The 26,376-nt window shown below is 38.8% G+C and overlaps 1 protein-coding gene across 2 annotated transcripts in view; it reads right to left on the bottom strand.

Moving 5' to 3' along the window:
• The window catches only part of LOC119740612 (synaptotagmin-1-like), a 37,932-nt gene that overhangs the window by 9,844 nt on the left and 1,712 nt on the right, over nucleotides 1-26,376 (bottom strand). Inside the window, exons 1-3 of one of the 2 annotated variants that reach the window (XM_038215973.1) lie at nucleotides 21,410-21,794; nucleotides 18,523-18,749; nucleotides 17,524-17,705 (exon numbers count right to left, since the gene is read on the bottom strand). In XM_038215973.1, the coding sequence (XP_038071901.1) occupies nucleotides 17,524-17,705; nucleotides 18,523-18,715 (375 nt within the window). In that variant the 5' untranslated portion in view covers nucleotides 18,716-18,749; nucleotides 21,410-21,794. Of the gene's footprint in view, nucleotides 1-17,523; nucleotides 17,706-18,522; nucleotides 18,750-21,409; nucleotides 21,795-26,376 lie in introns of those variants that run through there. The other variant, XM_038215972.1, reaches the window with a different exon arrangement.

The following is a 26,376-nucleotide window of genomic DNA, read 5'->3' as shown; positions in this document are numbered from 1 at the left end:
ACAAGCGACATGAAATATTATCATAATTTATAATCAAAGGGACTTGTTATATTACAAGCCTCTATGTAAACTGCACATATTGGTACAAATTACTTAACCAGCAGTAGGCTTTGTGTGGTCTGTTATATTTAAAAACAAAAATATGAGACGTATTATCATGTATGTGTAAGTACCAAAACGACATAAAATGATTATCATAATTAAGGGGACCAGTCATTGTCAACTCTACGTTAATTGCATACATGTATGTATATTTGCACACATTATTTTACCAACGGGAGGCAGTGTGTGTGGTCCGCCGCATATCATATAAAATATGAGACATACATTATGACGAGAGAAAATTTTAATTGGTATGCATGCGAGTCCAAAGTTCAAGTACATGTATCATGGTCACATACATGTGTACATGTACACATGTACAAAATGTACATGTATGTGTACATTTTATGTATGCTTTATGTATGTTATGTACATATGTAAATGATGTACATAATTTATGTAAATGATACACATGTACATGTACAGCGTACATGTGTGTTCACACTATTTTCAGATGTGTACAGAAAAAAAATTATCAGGCTGTGCATCTTACACGTACCCTGTAACTTAGTCAGAAAATGTCATTACCAATCAGCCTGTGTCTACATGCACATGTACATGTACACTGAAATACATGTACATGCTCTCCCAATTACAAACGCTGAATAAAAACATGTGCAGAGATCCATGCAACAATAGTCTCTAAAAACCTCACAAACATGACACATTGACCTTCAATCCATGAACACAAACATTTATTTCTATTTTAGCTTCAGCTGAACAAAGTGACACGGTTACCCTCTTGTTTACTGTTGTTCTTGTGTCCTTAACAACGGCCTAGATTCTCTCCACACCATACTTGTCAAATCTGGCCACAAAAGTACGATATTTGGCCGGGCAAATATGAAATCGAGGGAACATATGTTTGCGACTGACATTCAAACGACCCTTGACTTTTAACGACCATCTATCGCTTTTTGAGTGTGTGGAAGTGCATGTACCGTATTATTCGTGCAACGTGGTCCATGGGCATCTGCGCGGAGAATTACGAGGGGAAGTGGCCCATCAAATTCATGATCACAATTTGTATGAAGTTGATCTTTGTAATATCGATCATTATCTCAACTTTATCTTTGTAATTTTATCGATCAATGTTTTTTTTAGGGGGGGGGGCAAAGTTCGCACGAAAAAGTATTTGATAGGTCAGACTTCAAAATTTTAATAGAAAATTCAAAGAATGAAAATGAAAAATGAAAATTTTCTTTCCTGAATTTCTTTTCAATGTTAACTTAACCCTAACAGAAGTCAACCCATCAAACCCCTATAGCACGTTTTGTTGGAATCTGTCTGACAGTCTTTTACATTGGGTTGCCACACCTCCAGAATCAAAGTCAGAAATACGTGTGTGCAGTTTCCCATATGGTGTTGGAATTGGCAGGATGGGTATGGTTCCTAGTAAATCATGCTAGGGAGTTTGGGTTAATGTAGTATCTTAACCCTAAAGGGGCCGGGTTATTTTGACCATCTCTCAGCTGGGGGGGAGGGGGGGGAGGGGCGGATTCCGCCCCCCCTAAGATCTCGGCCATCCAGTGACGAAAAATTTTGAAACTCAGCACATGCATAGAGCAACTCTTCCTAAACATACCCAAGAAATTTCATGACTATAGGTCAAAGGGTTTTGGAATTATGGCTAATTAATTATTCATATGTACAAATGGCCATTCTGCTCTGTGTACACGACGTATATATGCGAAAATTCAGTTTTCACGGCGTGTAGTGCCGGAACATTTTTCGCTACGCGGCAACCCGTTGTCCGATTTTTATGTTTTTGGTATCAAAAGATGCGCAAAGCTCGAGGCTAAAAAGTCATAACAGCTCGGGTCGCGAAAAAATTATTTTAGAGGCTATCACGGAAAATGTTGAGGGGGGGGGGGGTCGGATTCCCCCCCCCCCCCCCCCGGCCCCTTTAGGGTTAAACTATTTTCTTGTCCATGTACCGGTACTTGCATGAAAATATGGTCCATGTGTTTGAGTTATATACTGCAAATTTCACTCATAATGTTGAAATCCTCATCACAGTGTCATGCACTACGTACCGCTATAAAGAAGTCTCCATATGCTGCAATCGTTATTAATGTATGCATTCATATGCCAAGAGACACTGATGTTTCCCAGTAACATGAATGTTCAAAATACCCATCTGGTCCCACTGAACTCTGTCAATGACAGCACTGTCAATGCTGGGCAATTTGTTTAAGGCCAAAAAAAAATAATATTCGGTCTCTGGTCAGACCAAAGTTCCGGAATTGACGCGGCCACGCGGCTTTTTTTTTTTTTTTTGCTTTTTTTGCTTTTTCTTCAAGCTTGGATTGTACAGACAAGGTGGGTACTATTTTCCTTTTTGGTGTCCTCATGTACATTGGTGTCCTCCATAATTTGCCTCGGTGCTTTCGATCATTTGCCGTAGTGCAATTTCCCATTCCTTGGTGCTCTTTGGTAAAAAAAATTGAGGAGGTGCGGAAATAGAGGGCGCTGTTGGAGCTACCGCGGAACATTTTGGAAAAAAAAAAGATCGACGCGCATGATTAAAATCGACGCGCGCGCTGACCAGAGACCGACTTATTTTTTTTTTTGGCCTAATCCACGTTTGTTTTTCTGCGATACTTGTCAACTGCACTTTCCAGTCAATTTAACCGGTAGAACACAAGGTTGGAAAATTACTGTCACTCCGCAGCGCAAATAAAGCTAATTAGTATGAGGTGAATGTATACACACATGTGCCCCCTGCCTTGCCATCATAATGAGCTTGTCTAGTTAGCAGTATTGTATCGTCTACTGCTTTCTGTATGTTTAAGCACATGTACAAACGTCCAGACAATACATGTACATAATCACATCATAAAGCAATCACAAGTCTTCTCCAAAGACATGGGTCATAATTTGGGGTCCACTTTTTATAATGTCCCCGTTACATCAACATCCATGATTCATTCTGATGCACTCTTAACCACTTTGTGTCGGGATTATTTTGACAATGACCGGACCCAGGTGCAGGATTGTTTTTCACGAACCTCGATGTGTGTATATATCCGCCATCCGTTCTGAATACCGCAAAACCTTTGTGTGTATACACGTCATCCGACGTGAACTGGTTATGCAGTTGTCCTGCAAGAGTGATTATAAATAGCAAACTACATGTACCAGTATTTTTTTAGAATGTTCCGTACATGTACCGTATACATGAATGTGTACATACATGTAACATACAAATATCATTTTTCATGTACCCCTGTACATGTGATGGACCCACATTTGATAGAAAACACTTTGTTTTTCTTTAATGGGCTCCGTGCGCAAACAAGAGAGGGCGCTTTTTTACCACTTTTGAGAGCCCCGTGGTAGGGACACACACGGCCTGCGCGTGCTGGTTCGCGGCGTATAGCGCGGTGTACGAGCGACTAATTTTATTCTGAATGTTCACAAAGCCATAACGTCTTTGTGTAAGCGTCTGGCGTTGTCGTCTTCCCTCTGCGTTCTTCCCCAACTCTTCCTTTCTTGCCATTGAGGGGGTACTTGTGCATGGAGCACACAGTCTTCAATGGTAAACATTTTCCGGGATGCTCAGTGCTCAAAACAGCTACCAACCGATCTGCATCACAAAAATTCTCACGTGATGTTAGAACAGATGCCACTGTTTTCCATTGACACAAATCGAATCTGACGTACGCCAGGTGTGAAGTTTTTTTATTTCACACACGCATTTCCGAACCTGTAAAATCTACTAACTTCCGGATTTGATCATGTACATGTACATATGCACACTATACTGTATGTATTCTAAATCGTAAAAAATAGCGTTAATTAAGTAAACAGCCTGTGGGCAAATATCAGATTAGGCCATGTCCAATTAAGCCAGTTTCATCAATGGCTATGGCAAAGGACTATGGGCATACCACTGTTACCATGGTAACATGCATGGTAAAAATAAGCTGCTTACATGTATTTCAAAGGCTTGAAGAAGTTGAAGTGAAAGACTGAAACTACACACATTCTGCGACACAAAGAAACTTCACAGAAGTCAGGATATTTTGGGCAGAGTTTTGTTATGTTTTCGTGCCTCCTCATTGATTAATTGAATTTTTTTTTAACGCAGTTGGAGCGCACAGTTTTCATTAACAGTGAGGTGCACATGTACATGTTAAACAAATCCTCATTGATTTCATTGATTATTTCCAACAATATAGCTCACAGTTCACACCAAATGTGTCGTATGAAGTACATGTAAAAAAAAAAAGCGTACATGTACATTTTAAACTACCGGAAAATATTCCATTAATGAGCCATCCACAGTTTCGCTTGTGAAAGCTTTTACTTGCATGGCGTAAGGAAAAGTACATGTATCGTCACGTACATGTACATGTATACATACTGGTCACTGATCAAGTTCATTATCCAAATTCATTGCCATCTGCGGTTTTTTTTCAAAATATTTTATTAAAATTTCACCTAGCAAGTATATGCTGGGAAAGAAAAACGTACATGTACATGTACATGTACCGTAGTTATCATGGAACAATTGCCAGCAGCCATTTTTTAATGCAAAAAGGAATCTGATGGCCATTTTGATAAAACGTTTCTGCTTTGTGGATGCAGGTACCGGTACTGTATACAAAGACACAGAATGATTCTACTGACATAAAAAGTCAAGCTGCCCAGAAATTTTGGCTTAACACTCCATGCAGAACAATTCCTACATGTATATCCACCAAAATCTCAACTGGCAAATACTCGGTACACACAGACATTTATGGTACTAAACAATAAAATCAGGATACCAGAGGCACTTTGTCTTGCACGTGTATTGATACAGCACTTCGGAAACCATCAAACTACTACGAAACCAGCTTTTAGATTTTGAAGGTCTTGTACTGTTGAGGTTAAAAAGACTGTTGTCTGGATTCAAAATGTGCGTGTACATGTACATGTACATGTACATGTAACATCAGACTATTGCGAGTCAGATGTACCAGTACAATGATGACCCTAAACTGTACACGTACATGTACACATGTACATGAACATGTATGTAGTTCTGAAATATTGCAAATCACATGTGCATGCACACGTAATTAGTGCAGCGGTCCCTGAAAGCATTGATTTCAAGGAACCATTCCTCTTGGCTTGCTGCGTTCGGATAATTGTACAGCTGCCCATTATCAATGATCAATCTTATGATGATACATGTACATGTACAATTTTGTACGTCACTCACGTCTGCACGTTTAGCAGTCTTAGTCCAAGACTGCATTTCGATTTTATTCTCCTAATGTAGCCGGTCCCTGACAAGCACGGTAAAGCCTCCGAAGTGGTAAAGGTCACCATCAACAAAATGAATCCAATCCAGTATTGGGAATTTTGGCAATGCTACCCGGGAAATAGAGCCTGAAAGTACGTCTTTGAGCTTCTGGACCCCTCCATGTCCGGTGACCCTTCAACGGGCATTTTACACAGGGTTGCCCTTTCTCTTGCTATAATTTTTGAAAGAATGATTTCCAACCATAGTTACCCCGAGAAACATTCATGTTGGAATTTTATCTCAAGAAAAAATTATGAGAAATCAGTGGCAGATGGGTAACAACAAATTTTACTTACAACCTTTCACACCTATTTTCATACCTATAGGTCACTTTGTTTGATCACATTTGTTTTCACATCGCGTACTTGCGTGAGAATGAAAATGATAACGAGGCGAATATATTTGCCTACCTACATCTGATGGATTCTAGCTTAAGTCAGGCTTGCTTGAATACAGTTCATATCATCGGTCATTTTAGATTTGTTTTTAAATGAGCATTTGTCCTTAAAGTTTATTATAACAAATTGTGTGTCCCAAAAGACATTTTAGTCTCCTCCATGTATGTAAGTTGCAGTTTTACCCAATGACCGCCACAAAATTACTTCATAAATTTTCGTATCTGTACAAGTACCCCCGAGTTCCACCAGTCCACATGTATTTTAGATTTAGGGAAGTGAGAGGTCAATTTGTGTCACTATCATTCTCTTTCCCGTCATGCGATTTTCCAGTTTCCATAAATGGAGATGCTAGTGGCAATTTTACAAAGGCCTTTTCCGAGGGTGATTTTTTAAAGAAATCAATCTCGCAAAAATAATTTTAAAAACTCCGACTTATATACATGCTAATTTTCCTATTCGAGGGGCTCAGAAGCGTGCTACCAGGGGTCAACTTTTGGGCTCTTTTCTGAGCCTACATGTATATGCGTGTGCATTAACTTGAATGCAACTTGCGTGAAGTATGTTAGGAATTTCATGGGTAGTGTTGCCAAAGTTCCCAAGATGTGATTTGATTCATGTTGAAGATACAATGTAGTGGCTTCTACTGCTGTGGCCACTTTACAACACTTGTCAGGTATGGGCTGGGACTAAAAATCCAAACCCATATTTTGATAAAAAGAACATGTTCATGTGTAAGGCATGCATTGTTGGCTCCGCAAACGTGAGTCAAATTGCCGCCCAAGATGTTTAGAAGGGTTTCTCTTCTAATGCTGCAAAGATTTAGAAGCGCTGATTGTCTCCAATCAAGACGTGGGTTTTTGTACGTCTTCAAAGCATGAGTATATAATAGGAGCATCATACGTCACAAACAAGACACATGACGTGTTCATGCTTGTTTTCTTCAAACTGTCAGATGACCTACAAGCTAAAACCTCAAGGTGATCAAATATGTAACATATTGCATATAGTGACATCTAATGGTAAACAGCTCTTAAAACTGTTTTTGTCTACATGTCAGAGCAGCTACATGTCGGAGCAACTTTTTCTAGCAAAACAAAAGTTAATCACTGTTTTAAATGAGACCATTGAACTAAAAAAATCCACCCACATTTAGTAGTAGAATATTAATATACTATTGCAGGCCTACATGTATCGTTTTGTGCATATATTTTCAGAGGGTAAAAAAATGTGCAAAACACAAAAAAGTTGCTCTTTTTGTTCAAGAAAAACATACATACTGAAAATTTGTTAGAAAAAAAAAATATGTTGAAGAGCAGTGATAGAGCAACTTTAAACCTAATCTTCCTCAATCCTCCATTATCATCCAGGCGGTTTTGGAGGATTTTGGAGGATTGAGGCAGAATGGCAAAAAATAAAAGGTTGGCTGATTTTGGAGGATGCATTATGTCAGAGTTTGTAGGCTGTACCCTGCATTGTTTAAGTTCAGCAGTGCATAATTGAGCCCTGCATTATGCTCAATATCAGCTGCACTGCTTCGGAATGTCATCAGCACTGCCTTAACCCATTAACAGAGATTGTTTAAGGATTTTTGGAGGATATTGACGTAATTGTCACCCCTCCACTGAACAAATTAAAGAATTAACAGACGAGTTTGGAAGATTGAGGCTGAATCCAATTTTTACCATAGTGGCAATTGGATGATTTCGCAGGATTGAGAATGGTTCCTAGCCAAAAGGGCCAAGGGGGGTTAGGGTTAATTAATATAATAATTAACTGTACTACATGCGCCTCATTTAATCAAAACAAAGGGCCATTTCTTCAAGAAACAACAAAGCACAGATTGAAGCAGGACTTAATAGTTACAACATCAGAACATATGGATGGGTAGGTAAAAAAAAAGATTCCAAGATTTGCTAGCTTTTAATGATCGTTTTGTTTTTCTGTTTGCAAACAGTTCTGTGAATAATGGGACAGGGCTCATTTGCATCTTTCTTGATTGCAATGGGAAATTCCAGACCCACTCGAATGCACGCCATTTTTGACGTGGCAGTTGCTATGGTAATGAGTGGCACACAGGGAGCCCTGCTTACACACTTGTCCGACTTGTGCAAACACAAACATCTGGTCGCAAAATCCATCCCTAATTGTTAAAGCCAGAATTAATTCTCCAATATTTGTTAAAGCCAGAATTAATTCTCCAATATTTATGAGTATTACAGAGATGCCACAGGGTCTGCTTGAAAAAAACGGAACTGGGTCTGCTTGAAAAAAACGGAACGGCTGCTTGAAAAAAACTGACTTTTTTGTGTGTGAAAAAGCCACTCCGTGTCCGACACAAAGTCCCCGTTGTCATCTTTATCTTGTATTGTAGCCAAGCCAAGTTCTGTTTATTTTTTAATTTTGCTTCTATGGCCTTTTAATAAAGCTGTCGGTTCGTTCAATCAATTCGACTTTTTCCATATTCCTAATATTTATTCTGCCTACCCGAATTTCCAACGTAATATTCGACACGAAACACGCACGATTCCACCACCCTGTTGAGTTCTGTCGGTGTACATGATCGTTGCACTACGCGATGCGCTCAACGAAAACATGGTTGGTACCCGCATTTTTTGTATTCACATATTATATCACTGCGATCGGAAACCACCGATAGCTGAAATGATAGACTTGATTTCCAGGCTGAATGCTACGTGTGCTTAGCACACAACACGCCCGCACGCGGTGAAGCACGCCTGAGGCGCCGTTGTATACTGCGTGCAATTAAGTACGTTGGCCGCTTGTATCGCATGCAGGCTCGGCAACAACATACACACAGACTGTTTTTAAGACTACTTCAACGAACAACGTTGTGCCATGCGTGTGGAAATGTACTAAATCGAGGTAAAAATCAACGCATTTCCACATTTTTTCTTCTTTTTTTCTGGTTAATTTGACGGCCGGAAAAACCGGAATTTTGTGAGATTTTTTTTAAAAACCGGAATTCCGGTTAAAACCCGGAAAAGTGGCATCTCTGGTATTATTCATCACATGTCAAATTATTAGAAATTGTGAACACTTCGTTCTTAGTTGTTCACCAAACAAATCAAATAAAAAAAAAAAATATTTTTCAATAATCCATCCTGAATCCTCCGATTTTAATATGTTTTTGCACACCCCCTAGGGAGTTAGGGTTAAGTAAATCCCATTGTATATAGTTTACCTTGTGTATGTACATGTTGTTAAGACCCAAAATATGTTTTCCTTTTAATACCCATCCCTAAAAAATCCTCCTCCATCCCTTCCCTCCCTGTTTCATCATCCAAACATTATTCCTCAATGATCCTTTTCTATCACTACATTAGGTTTTTTCTTTTGATGAAATTACGTGACTCGAGTCACCAAGCTCTAGTCCGATCGAGTCATCATGGTCGAGTCCGAGTCCGAGTCCGAGTCATTTCCCAATGTGACTCGAGTTGAGTCCGAGTCAGAAAAAAATGTGACAAGTCCAACACAACACTGGCTGAATGGCATAAACTGCATCATATTAATTTGTGGCAAATTTATTTTAATATGACGCCAGACTAGTTTTTGTTTTTGCTCTTAAGCCCTACCTACATGTACATATATAAGAAATAATAATTACCCTGGATTGGAAATTTGGGAGACATCCCCATAGACTAGTGCACAAATTTTTTCAAACTTAAATGTGCCCTAACCCAATATTCCCTTGTCTTTTTCCACGAATTTTGGTATGTTTACTGATTAGACCACGAGCAACAAATATTTACCTAATTGCGACAATAACATTTTAAAGGGGGCTGTGACATTAGGGAGACATGAAAATGTCTCCCTAATGACCGATGTCTCCCATCGTGCGAAGAAATTACGATAACGTGTCTCCTTAGTGGTACCTTTACACTAATAATCCTTACAGCTAACTAGTAAAATCCGTTCAACCAGCAACCGAGTAAAGTCTAGATACTGGTACTTCCAAACCTGCACTGTCTGAGTTCATTAACTACATGTACATTAGTTTACTTTGTTTTCCTGTCTACATAAAAGCCACAAAAATTTCTCAACCATAGCATCAAATCGGTACCGGTATGTCTGCATGCATTATTCTTCCACCACAATATGCATGTCATTAATTTTAGAATTCCTACATGTACATGTACCGTACATCCCTTATTCTGCCCACAAGACTGTCACAACTATTGATTGCATCTATTTCTTGCGAATACAATGTATACTGTACACAACACTACTTCCGTGCCCTTGTCAATACCTTTGCCTTCTGCGTGAAAGCACATTAATAATGTATGTAGGCCTATGGTAGGCAGGAGCACAATCATGACAATAAAGATCCCTGAGTGCTTTCCTTGGTGATTCTGTCCTAAGATACCCGGTAGCTTTATGATGGTTGTATGATCGATGATGCATTTTGGACAGGGAAATTGGCTGTACGCATTTTTTTTGGACATGTATACTGTGGCCATTTTTTTCTGGACTGAAAAAAATATCAAGTACATGGATACGCACCTACAGAAAATAATGCCATTTAACCATGTTAACTTGTAAATGAACATGTGCATGCACATACCGGTACACATGTAAATGTCCTGTACATGTATTCCAACTTTACATATACATGTATGTACATGTACCGTAGTCTGTTTTACACATTTTGTACATTTATGTACGTGTAAATGTAGTGTACATGTATGTACAGTATGCATGTTCTCCTTATGCACGTACTCCTTACATGTACTGGTATGCCATGGTATCATTGATTTATCAAGGAGTAAACATGTAGTACTGTGTAATTATACGGTACAAGTTCTTAATTAGATTTATTGTACTGAACATTGTAAATGGTACAGTACATGTACATAACCTTTAATCTAGCAATTACATCTTGTAATAACCATAACAAATCACTACAACAGTTCATTGTCAGTCAGTAGTATCAATTCGGAGTCCATTCTGAACAAAATCTTATTTTCTCGTCAAAATTAGAATTAGTGGAGTACCGGTATGCCTAGCCTAGAGCTTATTCTTATCCTACGCCACTATACAGTAATGTGGTTGCGCGATTTCTAAAGGTTACGTAACACTTCATTTTGAATGAAACTACATGTACACGCACATGTTAACGTTGGCGGGCGAAATCTTTGAAATGTATTTCTCCCGTTTGGAAGACCGTATCTTCATGCAACTTTCAGGGTTTACTTCCCTCATAATGATCCAAGTATGTGCTAAAAATCGTTGTGATGTGTTCGCTACTTTTCGTTGAAATTGGAAAAATTGATAATCAACTAACGTAATTCTAACCTGAGCCTGTAATAAAGAAGCCTTTTCCTGTCCTGTATTGGGTGTATCTGTACCTAGGCTGTCTGCCTGTCCCTGCCTGTCTAAACCTCTAGCCTGCATCCTCCTCACTCTAGGAACTACTGCTGCCCGAAGCTAATTAACATTCATGTCAATGTAATGGTTTTTTGGTTCAAATATCGCCATCAAAGTGTAAAAACAAACTAACGATAGTCAAATGCAAACAACTTATTAATAAATTAATGAAACCCTTAATTTCAACTTGTGTTACAAGATTCATTTAGAATGTAATATTTTCGGGTTCAAACATCCCCACCAGAATTATATAACAAATTAGCGAATGTTAATTGTGAAACAATAATTGATGAAACTATAACTTAGTATAATTTCGTATTACGATAGTAGAACATGTATGAATTAATGGTGAGTATGCATACATGTACAGAACATGTACATGTACAATAACTGGTTTTAGTAAAAACAGTGTTAATTAGGCATACCTGCAAACAGGTATTGAAAGCAATATTCATGAAGAAAGATTTCTGATCATCAGAAATCTTTCTTCATGAATATTGCTTTCAAAAATTTACCTAGGCCTACATCAGCCTAGGTAAATTTTTTAGCTTTCTGCTACAACCGATACGTATTGTAACTCTGCCGCATATACATGTACATGTATGTTTCCAACCATTGAGCCAAATGTTTGAACAGTACTCGTTCAAAGACTCTACATGTACAAGGTCATTTTTTTTTTTACAATGTTCAGACCACTTCATTTAAATAGTGCATTGTATGTGTATGGTAAAAAAACTACCCTCCTTTCTTACACAAAAAACCCGAGCCTTTTAATGCTCCCGAAAATGTTTGAGGTTAATTATTAGTTGTAAAGGTTATTTACAAAAAAAAATGCACTGTATAAAGCTTTGCTACAAACATGTACCTTTTGACAAATGCCAAACACTTTTAAGTTGTACATGTATTTGTACTTTGTAGCGATACGTCAGTTTAGCGTCGGTTAAAACCTTAAAAAAAAACTACATGTACTCTTGTTTTTAACACAAACACTGAACTACTATAGAGAGTACGTAAAGACAGCTAACGCAACATGTACCTGAAGGCAAAAACTACAAAACTATAATGTTTGAGTATGTTTGAAATATAAAACAAAGAACTTAAAAATCAAAATGAGCAAAAGAAAGAAAGAAGTTCTGTTAACACAACAAATTCTAATGATAATGTACAATTGTAAGTACATGTACATGTATATTTTTATGTACACATGTATAACATGTACACATTTCTACATTTTTATCATCAGTTCTGATAGATAGGCAAAGAACAACCGAAAAGAAATCAACTCCATGCATAAAAAGCAGTGTTATATAAAAGCTGTAAAGAATAAAAAAAAAAAAATCAACTGTCACGTAAATGAAAAACAGGAAGAATATATTTCTCTCTACAAAATTTAAGTTTATAGGTACATGTACATGTATAAATGCCGACATTGAACCAAATCAAAACAGAAAAGAAATTAGAAAATCGGAAGAAGGATGTGCTGGCTCCTTATTTTATTGAAAATTAGAAATTCTATAAATGTTTTTGTTATAAAGGCTACACAGAAAAGTTAGCATGTCTTGAAGTCTGATGTTGCAGCCACGGTTAAATTTCATAAAAACTTTTACAATAACGTAGGGACTACGCGTTTGCATGCTCCATATTGTGAAAAGTTTTCTGAAATCCAACCATGGCTGCAACGAACACAACATTTTAAAGAATTACGACAGGGTTACGGGTGTTAATTAAGGTTGAAGAAAAGAGAAAGTTGAATTTGTAAAAGATGAAAGAATAAAGAATAAAGAAAATGTCTCGAGGCAGAACTCACATCACGTGATTTGTGGAAAAAGACGAGAAAAACGTGAGAAAAAAATGGAGAAGACAGGTCAATGGTTGATCAGAAAAAAATAAACAACAAAACAAAAACAGTCAAAAGAAAAAAATTGATCCTGCTGATTGCAAAATACACTCTGGGTCAAATATTTCATGAATAATTCATATCTCATTAGCATTGGGACTTGGGATAAAAATTAAGTTGGCTTTTATCCAAGTAATAAATGCTAATTATGAGTGTTTACTCTACTTCGTTGCCCCACCAACGCATCAAAATTCCGTGTTGCATTGTCCAGCATGATTCGTTTCTGCTGCCTATTGTTGAGTTTAATTAAACAGCGCTAGTGACGTTATCTTTTAATTGTTCCAAGCAGTATCCATTGTGCATTTGTAATTAACGCAGTAGGGAGGGGAAAACAATTGATTTGGTGTAGTTAATAATATGGGTCATCCCTCGCAATTTAACGAGCTATAGTTTGATTACGGTATGCACAAGTAATATATGCACACCACCGATATGCCTTCAAATTTACTCAAACAAATGATAAAAGCCCTTAAATCTATAATTTAAGTTTCCACAGGGTTGAGTTTGGGGGGAAAATGAAAAATCCACGTAATCATGGGAAGACTGTTTGAGCTATGTTTATATTTGCCTTATTAAAGGCACCCCTTTAAATAGCGACTTCTTTTGTTATACAAAAATTACAGTAAAACCTTAGCATCTTTGAAAATCCTAAAATCAAGAAAGTCCTGATAGAAAATCCTGAAATGTTTTCTTATTTGAGGTTTCATTTTCAATTTTAGAATTAGCCCCTTCCCTTTTGAAAAGGTAAAAGCAATATTTCCAGGTGCAACGTAAAACTGCACAAATTTGCAAATGAATGGGGAAAAAGTAAGAAACGTAGAATGAGGAATGAAACATTGTTTTTTAAGTGATAAGGAAAATGAAAATGACAACTGCTGTGACATCTATTATGCATTGAAAATCAATGTTCGGACAACTCCATGCTCCTTTTCAATTGATGATTAAAAACAGAAAAAACAGAAGATAAAAACAATATGATTTCTAAAAAAAGCAAGAAAACAAATTACTTTTCATGTAACAAATGTAAACAAATTAGTTTCATGGCAAAAAAAAAAGAAGGAAAAACAACCACATTTTATGGATATGTGTTCAAACAAAAACGAAATAAAAATTTTTGTCACAACAAATGATAAAACTCAAGAGGAAATGAATCACATTAAGTGAAATGAAATCATGCAAGCTACATTGTATTTCAGCATTCCTCAATATTTCATGCAAGCATTCTCCAAGCTCAAACATTTCTTAAAAAATCCCTTTTTGTTGACTAAGTTCAATGATTTTGTTTTCCGTTTACATTTCCCCCACTTTTGTCTTATGACCGGTATGTCTTTTTTCAAGAAAGCATAATCCCGCCTTCAGTTCTCAAGAACGCAATTGGATGCACCAAATGCTTGAAGGATCAAGGAACCAGACTTTAACAAAGCACCAGTCCAGCCTGATTTTGATTAGTAAGGCTATGTCCAAATTACTTGGCTTCGTCTGGATGTAACACACAGGTCTATGGGAAGTGGCTGCGGCTGCTTCCATAGACTCATGTGTAATATCAAGCCATAGCCAAGTAGTTCAGATGCGGCCTAAGGCAATATCTCTATGGCTACGGCTATTCACCATAGCACTGCCAATGGCAAAAACCAAAGCCATATCCACAAATTACTCACTTCAGGCAGTTTTTCCAACTCACACAGTTTTAGTCGCAGCTTTATTATTTTTCTTCCAAAATTAGGATTATATTTAACATGTTTAACGGGGACAAAGCCTTTATGTTGCTAAAGGCTATGTCCAGTTGTTGTTGCTATGCAAATTCAAACCCATACGCCATCCAAAACTTGGTAACAATTAATTAATATAAATTGGGACTACTCGGAACTGATCAATCTGATACGAACAAGAAACATACGGTACCAGATTTGCAGGGATCGACTGGACTGGCACTTTGAAAACGTTCTTCTCAAAATACCAACAAACACGCATATCAAATCCAATCAATGCACCAATAAATACAATTGATTTGATCTTGGTTAAACTACCGGTATGGGCTCCGTGCGCGCACAAGAGAGAGCGTTTTTTTCACCACATTCGATAGCCCTGTAGACGGTGCGTACTGGTTTGCGTGCATATGGCGTACCCAGGACTAATTTTTATTCTCAATGTGCAGACAGCCATAGCGTCTTCGCGCAAGTATCAGGCGTCGTTGCCAATACGTAGGAAATGTCAATCCAGATGGTCTCACCCAACTCTCCCTTCCTTATCGCTGAGGGGGTACTTGTGCACTGAGCCCACAGAAAATTGGCAAACTATTGTCGCTTTGACTTTCGACTTTGTGAACCGGGACAGTGCATGTGTCCTTTTGCACAAGGCTATAAATCAAAATGCTTCCAACAATGCATTGTTGATTGTCCACTTATTTAAAAAAAAAAAAAATAATTCCGAAGCAACTTGCAAGGTTTTTGTCAATGAAAAATACTGTGCACGCATGACTATCCACAACCTGACCCCTTTTGTTGAGAAAACTAAGCCCTGCGTGTGCCTACACAATTTCTGGATAGGTGAACGCTCGCACAGTTAACCTAGTTGCAAGGTTGGACATGAGACACAAAAGAGCAGGAAAAGGTTGACAAGAGGTTATGTCAGTTAGTAGTGTTTCCATGATGGTCAAAGTCTTGACCAACTCAAAACCTGTTGTGAATTGGAAGGCAGGGTATTTGGGGGTTGAAATAAAAATAAAACATGTAATTTGTGCCATCCACCAAAAATGGAAGGACACTTTTTTTCACTGCATTAAATGGAAGGTGTCCACAATAGCCTATGGGCTCCGTGCACAAGTACCCCTTCAACGGCCAAAACAGAGAGTTGGAGGAGACCTAGACTGGTTCCCATTCTATCCACTGCATATTTCAAATGATCCAAAGTTATTGGGGCAGGGATAAGTCTGGGAGATCATTGCAACTTAAATTCTAACGTATACACGTGCCTACGACGCCTGACGCTCACGCGAAGATGCTGTGGCTAACAGCTTCGAATGTCACATTCAGGAAGTTGTGTGTACTTCGCGCGAACCAGTTATGTAGAGTACGCACACACTGTGTGTCCAGTCCACTGGGAACTCAAAAGTGGCAAAACGCGCCTTCTTTTGATGGCCCACGGAGCCCATAGGGTGTCCAAAAGACCCCCTTATGCCCTTCTGGCTAACAACCATGGGAAGTATGAGTAAAGATTGATTGAGGAGCATTGGTAAACTGGGGGTGTATTCTTGACATTAACTTATGCCTGCGCACTAATAGCAATGTGCAAGTGTCTCTCATCGAGCAATGTAGTCAAAATGTCATCATGACACTTCTTGGTCCGGGTTCCCTGCTATGCATTATAATGGACACAACTATCTTAGCCAGCGATTTGACCAATATCAGAGGGCTGGTCTTGAATATCTGACTAGACTAGTCTAACTATGGTCAACAAGCATCAGTTCGAGCGAAGATAGCAAAACGTTGAGCAAGTTCGAGGGAAGACTACGGTTAACTAGGCTTGGACCAACTTCACTCGAACGCAGGATGGCTGGACTATTGTAGCGGACTATTTGGAACCGAAGCTCAGGGCACGGCTCCGTCGCTGGTTATCAATCGCCGCATCAATCGCCGCACGTATCATAATGCACAGCAGGGAGTCAGGGCTCAAGACGTTTTGAGATGACATTTTGACCAGCGTTTCACTAGAGGAGTGGGCATGTTGATATGAAGTGCTCAAGCGTAAGTTACATGAGGAATCAGCCACTAGTCAACTTGTGGTCTTCCCCAGAACTCTTGTAACAAGAACACGTTCATGTCATTTCAAAATAGTAATGGCAAAAATATTTAAAGAGGTTGTGGATCGGTCGAAGACATTTCCGTCATTTTTCGGGTATATGTAGCCTAAGGTGTGATGAAATAAAAACGACTATTGTTTCTGACATAAAATGAGTACAAAAGGTACTTGTGAGAGCTGTTTTTCAAGTCCTGTCATGCCTGTTTCGACCCGAACGTGCAATTTGTGTAAAAGTCGTCGTTGCGGGCAGCAAACAAAACACAGTAAATCGTGACGTAATAAACAGGACTCCCGATGCAGAGTAGCATAAACGAGTCCTGTTTATTACGTCACGATTTACTGTGTTTTGTTTGCTGCCCGCAACGACGACTTTTACACAAATTGCACGTTCGGGTCGAAACAGGACCTGAAAAAATAGCTCTCAAAAGTAACCTTTGTACTCATTTCATGACAGAAACAATAGTCATTTTTATTTCATCACACCTTAGGCTACATATACCCCAAAAATGACGGAAATGTCTTCGAGCATTCCACAACCTCTTTAAACATTTGGAAACACTGCTAACGTGACTGGGGCCCTATTACTGTGTATTGCACTCCATGTGTACATCTTGTTTTTCATCCCTCGCCCAATGTCTAATACCGACCTTCTCTTTGTAAGCGGCTCCCAGCATCTGCACGCTCTTCAAGTCCACGGCGCCCTTCAGGCCCTTCTTGCCTTCCTTCTTCTTCTTCTTCTTGCAGCAGCACTTGACGCAGATGCAGCCGCAGCAGCACAGCAGCAGCAAGCCGGCCACGATGGCTATCAGAATGATGGCCCACATGGGCACTACAAAAAACAGAGCGGTGAAAAATCATCAACTTTGTTAACAAACGTATCAAAAATACCATATGTACATGTACATGTATGTATTTAATGCAATACAAGAGTGACTGCCACCCATGGAATTACTTGAAATTAGATTGAGATTGAAAATATTCTTATGGTTCATCCTGAGGAATTTTTAAAGTGGGTTCTGGCCTTCACAAGTAATTTCATACATGTACTAAGTATGCAAAGCCTCAGAGGTTGTGAGAAAACTATTTTTTTTTTTTCAAACTCAGACAGCACTTAGAACATTAATTTGGTGTAGGGCAAAACCTGATATTACATCTTACAGACTGACACCTCCTTGATGGAAAGATTGCATCAATCAAGTTGCTTTTAATGTTATGGATACATGTAGAGTGCTAACATAAAAATCAAACATTTCTAAGACGTAAATTATCCACCTTTTAATGAAAATTTACATTATACAAATTTCATGCATCATCCTTCAAAATAAAATTCTGGTCAGCTAAATTGGACGCAGCATGATTGAGCAACAATTAAATAATTAAATAATATCCAATGGGTCCAACTAACTGGGACAGAACACAAGATCCCAGGTTCACACCACTCCCTCGAAGCAATGACAATGGACAAAATGACTGGATAAATTTCATTCTTTTTGCATTACATTCTGTTAAATTTTCATAAAATATACATAAACTAAACTATTTCTGAGGTCTCCTGAATGCAGTTATTACAGTGCACACTTGGTTGCCTCCGAGTTGCAAAATTGCCTTGTGTGACCCGACAATTCTGACGACAAGGTAATACTCACGTGGTAACTTATTGAGTTCCTCCATGATCTTATCCCCAAACTGGTTGAGTACGGTGCCGCCTTTGCCCCCCTCCGTGACCCCCGCCGGTGCCCCTGTGGCCGGGGCTACCCCCCTTTGTTCTGTCTCCTGGACGGCAGGGTCTCCGGCATCCCCCTCCATCAGCTTACGCATGATATAGCCGACCGGTTCCATCCTGACGGGCTGGGCTGGGATTCCGCTTCACGACCTGGGTGATGCATGAGGTATAGAAAGAAACGAAGAATGCTTAGTAAGCGAAGGTACATCTGAATATGGTTGGACTTTAGAAATTAGCTCATGCCAAGGATGTACTGTACAAGTCTTAACTAAGATCACACATAGACTGTGGACAAGTTATACAGAATTTTTTTTTCTCGCAGACTGAAAAACATTGTGCAGACATTTAAAAGTCCCCACAACGTGTCAACTTCTGCACCATGCGGTTTCTTCGAGGGTATAATTGTATAGGGGCGCACCAATTGCAACAATTAATGTACAATTGGAATGACAAGAAATTTTGTTGATATTTTTGTATGAACGTACATGTGCATGAACATGTATGTATCACATACCGGTACACATGTTCATGTTACAGTTATGTCTACATGATGGATACATACATGTACATGTACATTTGCACATGTACATGTAATGTGTACAATATGTGTACAATAATTGTACAATAATGTTACATTGAGGGTGCTTTAGATATGCCACGTGCAACTGTCCTCAATTAGCCTGTGCTGTGTTTTCTTCAGCCATGCATACAATTGCAAATACATGTACCGGTAGTCTGAGACCAAAAATAGGAAAATTCGCTCAATCCAATTAAAGACCAAATATCTGGCATGACTGTTTGAATTGACATGATTTTTTTTTCTTCAATTGCCACACCAGGATGTTTTAAAAAGCAATTCTCGAAGAACAGATGGTCCACTGTAACATATGAAATATTAACTACCAGGTAATGTGAATGCATATTGTACAGGGTAGATATCAGACTTCCTCAATGCAGGCAGCACAAAAGACAGCAGTGGTCCTAAGAACTGTCTGGCCTTCTTTAAGATGGGCCAAATGGGCCACTAATTACCATACATCTATGGCAAAGGAAATCTGAATGTAGGGGTAGTTGCTGAAGGTCGTACATGCAATGCTGTGACTGATTGTGTCTAACACCTCAGAGGTGTCTTCTTCTTGCAGTCCCTGGTCCACAGCATCAAAACTTCACATAGGCCTACATGTACGTGTACAAGTACATGTGTACTGGGAGCTGTTGCCATGCATGAGGAGGAATAATCCAAAACTGTGAACCTATGCAGGGGTATTCGTTTGCTTAAAAATTACCTATCCTTGTACATTTATTAAGCGTTCAAATACGGGTTTACAAGTGTCATTCTATACATTTGAGGGCCACTTTTTTTCCCGTCCCCATTACATCTGGCATCTGTATGACTTTGTAATTCTGGAAGCACACTGTGTAATAGAGTGATGAATCTAGCAAAGTACCTGCATGTACCAGCACCACTACCAAACAAATAAACAATTACTTTGAAGCGGTCTTTAATGACACCTGACATGAATTGCAAATTACAAAGTTCGGAGGTACATGTACATGTAACAGGGACAGGACAAATTTCACACTGACTTTTTACCCTAAATTTACGGAATGACCACATGGAAAATTAGGTACATGTACATTGTAGCAATTTAATGAAAAAAGAAGAATAAAACTAAAAATTTCACTTAAAATTCTGTAGCAAAAACAACTCCTTCAGTACTTCATCAGATGCAATGAAGAAGGGCACCATCACACAAGGATACAGCCTAAACAAAAGGTGATGATGAGTCAGTGCTGTTGTGTGACAAAAAGCCACGATCCCTCATTAAGTCCACATCAATACAGTCCAGTCCATGAATAATCCTTTGTTCTGCTGCTTCCCGGCGTCCACCCTTGTTATGCATCCTTGAGACACATCAACATGAATTGACGATACAGGATTGCAACCACGACAAGCAAATCTATATTTCTTTAAAAACCAAATAACGACATGCCTAAGTTCTAAAGCCCGACTGTTCATGTACATGTAGACACACATGGGTCGTTCTCAAAATTCTGCTCCCAAGTGTGACATTTTTCCTGTCCCTGTTACCTTGGTACATGAACTTTGTAATTTGCCATTCAACTTTCAAGTATGATAATGAATGACTTCAGATGATTTTTGTTTGTTTGTTGGGTAGGCACATAATCACTCTTGGAGGATGACTCCATTAACCCTACCTCCCTACTGTCTTAGTACTGGACCAACTCCGCCAAAATCCATCAATCACACTGCTTCCAATGCATGCTTTGCTTTCGGTCCCCAGGCCCAAGTCCATCATACTCCATCAATATTTAGTCAAATCAGGTCTGCAGGACCAAGTCCCCCAAAATCCACTTGATGGAGTTGGGGAGGTTAGGGTTAATTCTGTATGAAATCATTGACGTTATACCAGAGACAGGAAAAATGTGGACCCCAAATCTATAAAATGACCCATGCACCGGTACATGTATACATTGTATGAAAAGACATATCGTAAACTACATGTACTAGTATGTACATTTGTAATACTACATTCCTCTCAGATTTTTCCTCTCAGGATTTTCCTCTGTGCATGTTGAGGTACATGTATCTAAGTAAAATACAGTACAAGAAGTAACCCAACAGCAGTACAAAGCGAGAGACTGCCAAATAAACAAAAAAATATTAACGACGGGTGACTACACATAACAGATGAGCTGTGTTGTACTGGTACACTGCAAAAACCACTTGTTTTTTAAGCAAATATAACGCAGCCAATTTTTTTTTAATACATATTAAAAAATTTAACCTATAAAATATATCCCGTTACCATAGAGGCCTGCAAAGATCCTCAAAATTCTTCAGCTCCAAATCCTCTTGAGATCCGAGCCCAACGTCATCAGTTGTCAGCAAGCCACGATGCATACGCACATCAGATATTTCGGGCCTGAATTTCATGCGCCAGAGGAACGTGACGGTCCGGCCGGAACCCCAAACGATTCAATGATAATCCCAGCTACATACAAACGGGAGGCAGTAGGTGTAATTATAACCAAGCGCGTGATTCACTTTATCATACAGCGTGACGTAAACTCACAAAAACACACACACTGGCGTCATAATATCGCGGGACCGTCTCTTCTTCGCTGGCACACAGTAAAACGGTACACGTCGGTCAAATGTCTACAGTACTGTGCATCCGAACGGTGCACTCACATGACAGAGAGAACAACCGTGCATAAGAAGCAAGCTTATGATAATTACGTCCGCCAAAGGTTTTTACCGTGTTTAAAATTCTCCATGGCACGTACCATTTGAAGCGGTGGGTGGGTTCATCACAATACGTGCTTCAAAAATATAATGATGTCAGATGACGTGACAATATTTTTTGCTTTGTGATTAGGCCTATATTACAAAAAGTATACATGTACTTGGAATATTGGATTGTTTTGCTCATAATTTGACAACTGCTTAAAATTCACTCACTGACAAGCAAGTCTACAAAAATGTAGTACGTGTAAATTAAAAAACAGCTTTGGTCTCCACTTGAAAAAAGGTATCCAAAATAGCCTGTTCATCTGCGTTTACATTTTGTAAACGTAGTTTTTAAAATGTACATTTTTATGTTGTCTTTACATGCACACCCAATTCTAATACTGATATAGGCTACAGTCATGACAGTACATGATGTACGTACTTACTGCGTTAATTTAAGTTTCTCTTATTTTTTAATAATATTTTCATGTAATTTACATGTAATCATGTGTACACAGTATGGGAAAGTACATGTAAGTTGGGTGACACACAACCTGATTATCACTGGATTGGTGTTTTGCAGCTTAGTGGTTTTTGTATAATTTTTTAACCCTAACCTTCCCAAATCCTCTAAAATCCTCTTTGCAAATTGGAGGATTTTGCAGGATTCAGTCTACAAAATTAGGCAAAATATGTGGCTGATATTGGAGGCTGCACTGTGTTAAGGTCTTGGGCCGGACCCTGTGCTGTTTGTGCTTAGCCGTGCATAAACTTAGGCCTAGATTATAGGCCTACTTGAAATCCTCCGCACTGCTCCAGGATGTCACTGGCTCTGCCTCAACATGACATTAATTGCTGGAGGATTTTGCAGGATTGAGCCCACCCCTCCAAGGACCACATTCGAGAAATAACGGATGATTTTGGAGGATTGAGGCTGTATGCAATGTTTACATGGTTGGAGGATTTTGCAGGATTGTACTCTACACGACACATGTGTACCGGTACATGTAGTCATGTACTGCTGATGCACATGAAATTCATATTCTGATTGCAATGACTATGTGTTCCCACCGTATTATTACATGTTGTATCTTCTGTACAGATGCGTACCCTACAAGTAGATATATTGCATCTGTACACGTTTATACTAGTATCAAGCCTACAGCCAGGCATTGATTCTGAGCAAATAAGATTGCAATACAGGAGTGCCTGACTGACCACTGACGTCAACCGCTGCACTCCAGCAACCAAGCAATGCAAATAGGGCTTGGCTGTATAGAGTAATGACATCACGGCTAGTCACAATACGGCACATGACACGGATACATGTACCGGTACAGGCAAAGAAAAGGGGACCATGCACCACTAAAGGTTAATTTCCAGCTGTCGTCCTTCATGTCTTTATGATCAAATTCAATGCATACGATGTATGTTCATGTAAATGCACTTATTCTGAGCATGTACATGTATGTGACAATTATGTATGATTTTTAATGCCCTTTAAATGATATTAATTGTCAATTGAAAGTACAGTATGCCATCTTGTAAATATTATATGTCCACCTTACAGTACGAAAACAGTGCTGAAAAAGCATACATGTAGCATTCTTTGTCAAAACACATTGAAGCCTTTGATCAAATACATTTTTGTAAATTTTCAATTTACAAAATAAACAATTTTGCATTTATAACAAAATAAACAAGGGGGAACAAAGCATACGTCGGTTTTTTTACAAATTGGTTGAGAAATTATGGAAACCATGAAAGTATTAAAACCTAATCATGCGAAATAATTATGATGATCTGGCCGGATTTATGATGATCTGGCCGGATGTACTGCACAATTTTTGGTATCATACACAGTATGCTTACAAGTAAGTACTGTTGTACAAAAAATGTTATGTACAAAATATACTATGCCAGTCTGGGACCTTGAGTGCTGAAAAACATGCCACACAAAATCAGGCCAACTTTACTCACTCTTTAGCTGACTAAATTCTCCAAAATTGTTATGAGGCAAAGACAAGGTCCTCAGTATTTCATCAGCCAAGTTTGAGGTCTGAATTCAATTTTAAAGGAGACTCAAGTATTTTGCACCTGAGAGTGATGCAAAGGGATTTCAATCTGAAGCCTAAGACTAGACTTGTACATGTCAAACTTTTGGCAAAGATTGACCCATCGGAAGTCTGGTGGCATGACCTGAGAAATAGAGATCAGGTACGTTTCTTTTGACACAGTTGACTGATTTAAATACTACATGGGTGTTGGACTGGTTGTTTCTGTGCCAGTCTATTTTATTGTACAAAAGTTGTAGCTCTATAGCCAGGCATGCAACTGTTCATTCGGAAAAAAAAGAAGAAAATTCCAAAATTCAGAAGACTTTGTACAGTGTTTTTCTATTTTGAATGACAGAAATGAGAATAAAAAAAGAGGAAATCAGCTGATCCGAGGAAAATTTGCATGCCTGTATAGCATGTTTTCATTATCTTAAGTTTTGAGTAGTGAAAGTCTCAAATGTTCAGATTAGTAAGTAAAGTACTACGCATGCATACTGTACATCTTCAAAACATTGAGATTTTCAAGCTGGAGTGGGCTCCGGTTTTGCTTTTTACCGAGTTATCAACCTTGCAAATACTTGCCTGGCTACCCTTATCTCTTAATGGCATTTTTATCTTGTTTGTAAGCCAAACATCAAATATTCTTTTAGAGCTCTCTACATACCACCAAGGCTAATGTGATTATTTGTGAAGGAGTGGTCAACCTACAAATTTGTACACAGTATGGCAAACTTGGCCATGAGCCAGCCAGCAAAAACTGAAACATCAAACAAAATGCTTGAGTGGAGACTAACCAAGGCTTCGTTCAGTCAGTTTCAAGCATTAGCCATAAAATTTAATCTTTGCAAACACTTTCTGAAATGTCAGCGCATAAAACAAGTTTGTAATTGTTTTTGCAAGAATTCTTGTACAACCCTTTTGATTTTTTTTCTCGATTAAAATTATCTGTGTTTTTGTAAACCAGTAAACCAAATCCTTACGACAGAGCTCTTCTTTTTTTTTAATGTTCATTTGTACATTAGGCATTTTGTTTCTAGGATGCAACCTCAATCCTGCAAAATCCTCCAACTGCCTACATATATAAATTGCATACAGCCTCAATCTTGCAAAATCATCCGTTATTAGGGTGACCACTGCCTCAATCCTGCAAAATCTTCCAGCAATCACTGTCAATATGTTGAGGCAGAGCCAGTGACATCCTGGAGCTGTGCAGAGGATTTCAAGTATAATATACAGTATATGTGGCCTACCTTTATGCACGACTGAGCATAAACAACAAAAGGTCCGGCCCAAGACCTTGACACAGTGCATCAGTCAAAATCAGCCACACGCAATCCTGCACAATCCTCCATTTTTCAAGGAGAATTTTGGAGGATTTGGGAAGGTTAGGGTTAATTAATCAATTTTGCAGTTGCTTTTCAAGAAGTGGCAGGCGGTGGACGCACATCTAAAAATGCCTTTCTCGTGGCCTAAAGTACAATTTTACAAAATCAACTTCCAAAGCTTTCTTCACTGGTGGGCCTACAAAAAGTAAGACAAACCATGGACAAACAAACCGCCTACACCAAAATGTATACATTATTTTCATCAAAACACTTTTAAATATAGAAATTAGGTTTATTACAATTACACAAGAAGATTTCTTGATATTAAAGTCAGTCATTTTAAATGAAACTTTAAAAATAAAATTAAGAACATAAAGGGGGTCCGAAAATAAACCCAGCACTTGGCTATTGTTATGGCAGTCGACCGTCTGGTTCCCTGACCATGATGCTGACCTCAACGTCAGGATCTTTTGCTCTTGGAACCAGACTATCAACTGAATGGTTCTTGGACTTTATTTCCCTTTAAAAAAAATCAACCAAACAAAGCCATGGATTACACATGAAAAAGAAAATTAAATCTACTTCAATTAAAAGTAGAATTTGATTAAAAACATAAAAGTACTAGGGCCTACTACTACTAGTCTAGTAGTAGTATTAAGGCCAAGGCCTAAATGAAACTAGGGTGCTGTGGTCCAGTGGTTACAGTGTTCGACTCGTGTGCCGTGGTACATGGGTTCGAATCCTGATGGGGAACATGGTGCTTGTGCGCTTGCGCAATGCACTTTACTACGATTGCCTCTGTCCACCCAGATGTAGTAAATGGGTACCAGGTAGGAAGAAATTCTTTCAATGCTTGAGCCCCGTAATGGCAGCCGTGCTAAAGCCAGGGTAATAATAAGAGCGCCAGGAGCGTCACTTTGTGACGGACATGAGCCCTATACAAGACGCCATTATTATTATTATTAAAAGAAAAAGTGTTTATTGCACTGCCAGTGCCGTAACGATCTGACAATAGCAGATATAAATCGCGTTATGGCTGCTGTAACGTCACAATTGCAGAATACCCCGCCACTCCTTCTATGCAACTCCATGACCTCGTAGCCGGCTACGGAGTAACGGTTGATTGCCCTCAATAAACC

Source organism: Patiria miniata, unplaced genomic scaffold, assembly GCF_015706575.1.
Source record: "Patiria miniata isolate m_02_andy unplaced genomic scaffold, ASM1570657v1 HiC_scaffold_5, whole genome shotgun sequence".
Classification (NCBI taxonomy): domain Eukaryota; kingdom Metazoa; phylum Echinodermata; class Asteroidea; order Valvatida; family Asterinidae; genus Patiria; species Patiria miniata.
This window is presented reverse-complemented; position numbering and strand designations above follow the sequence as displayed.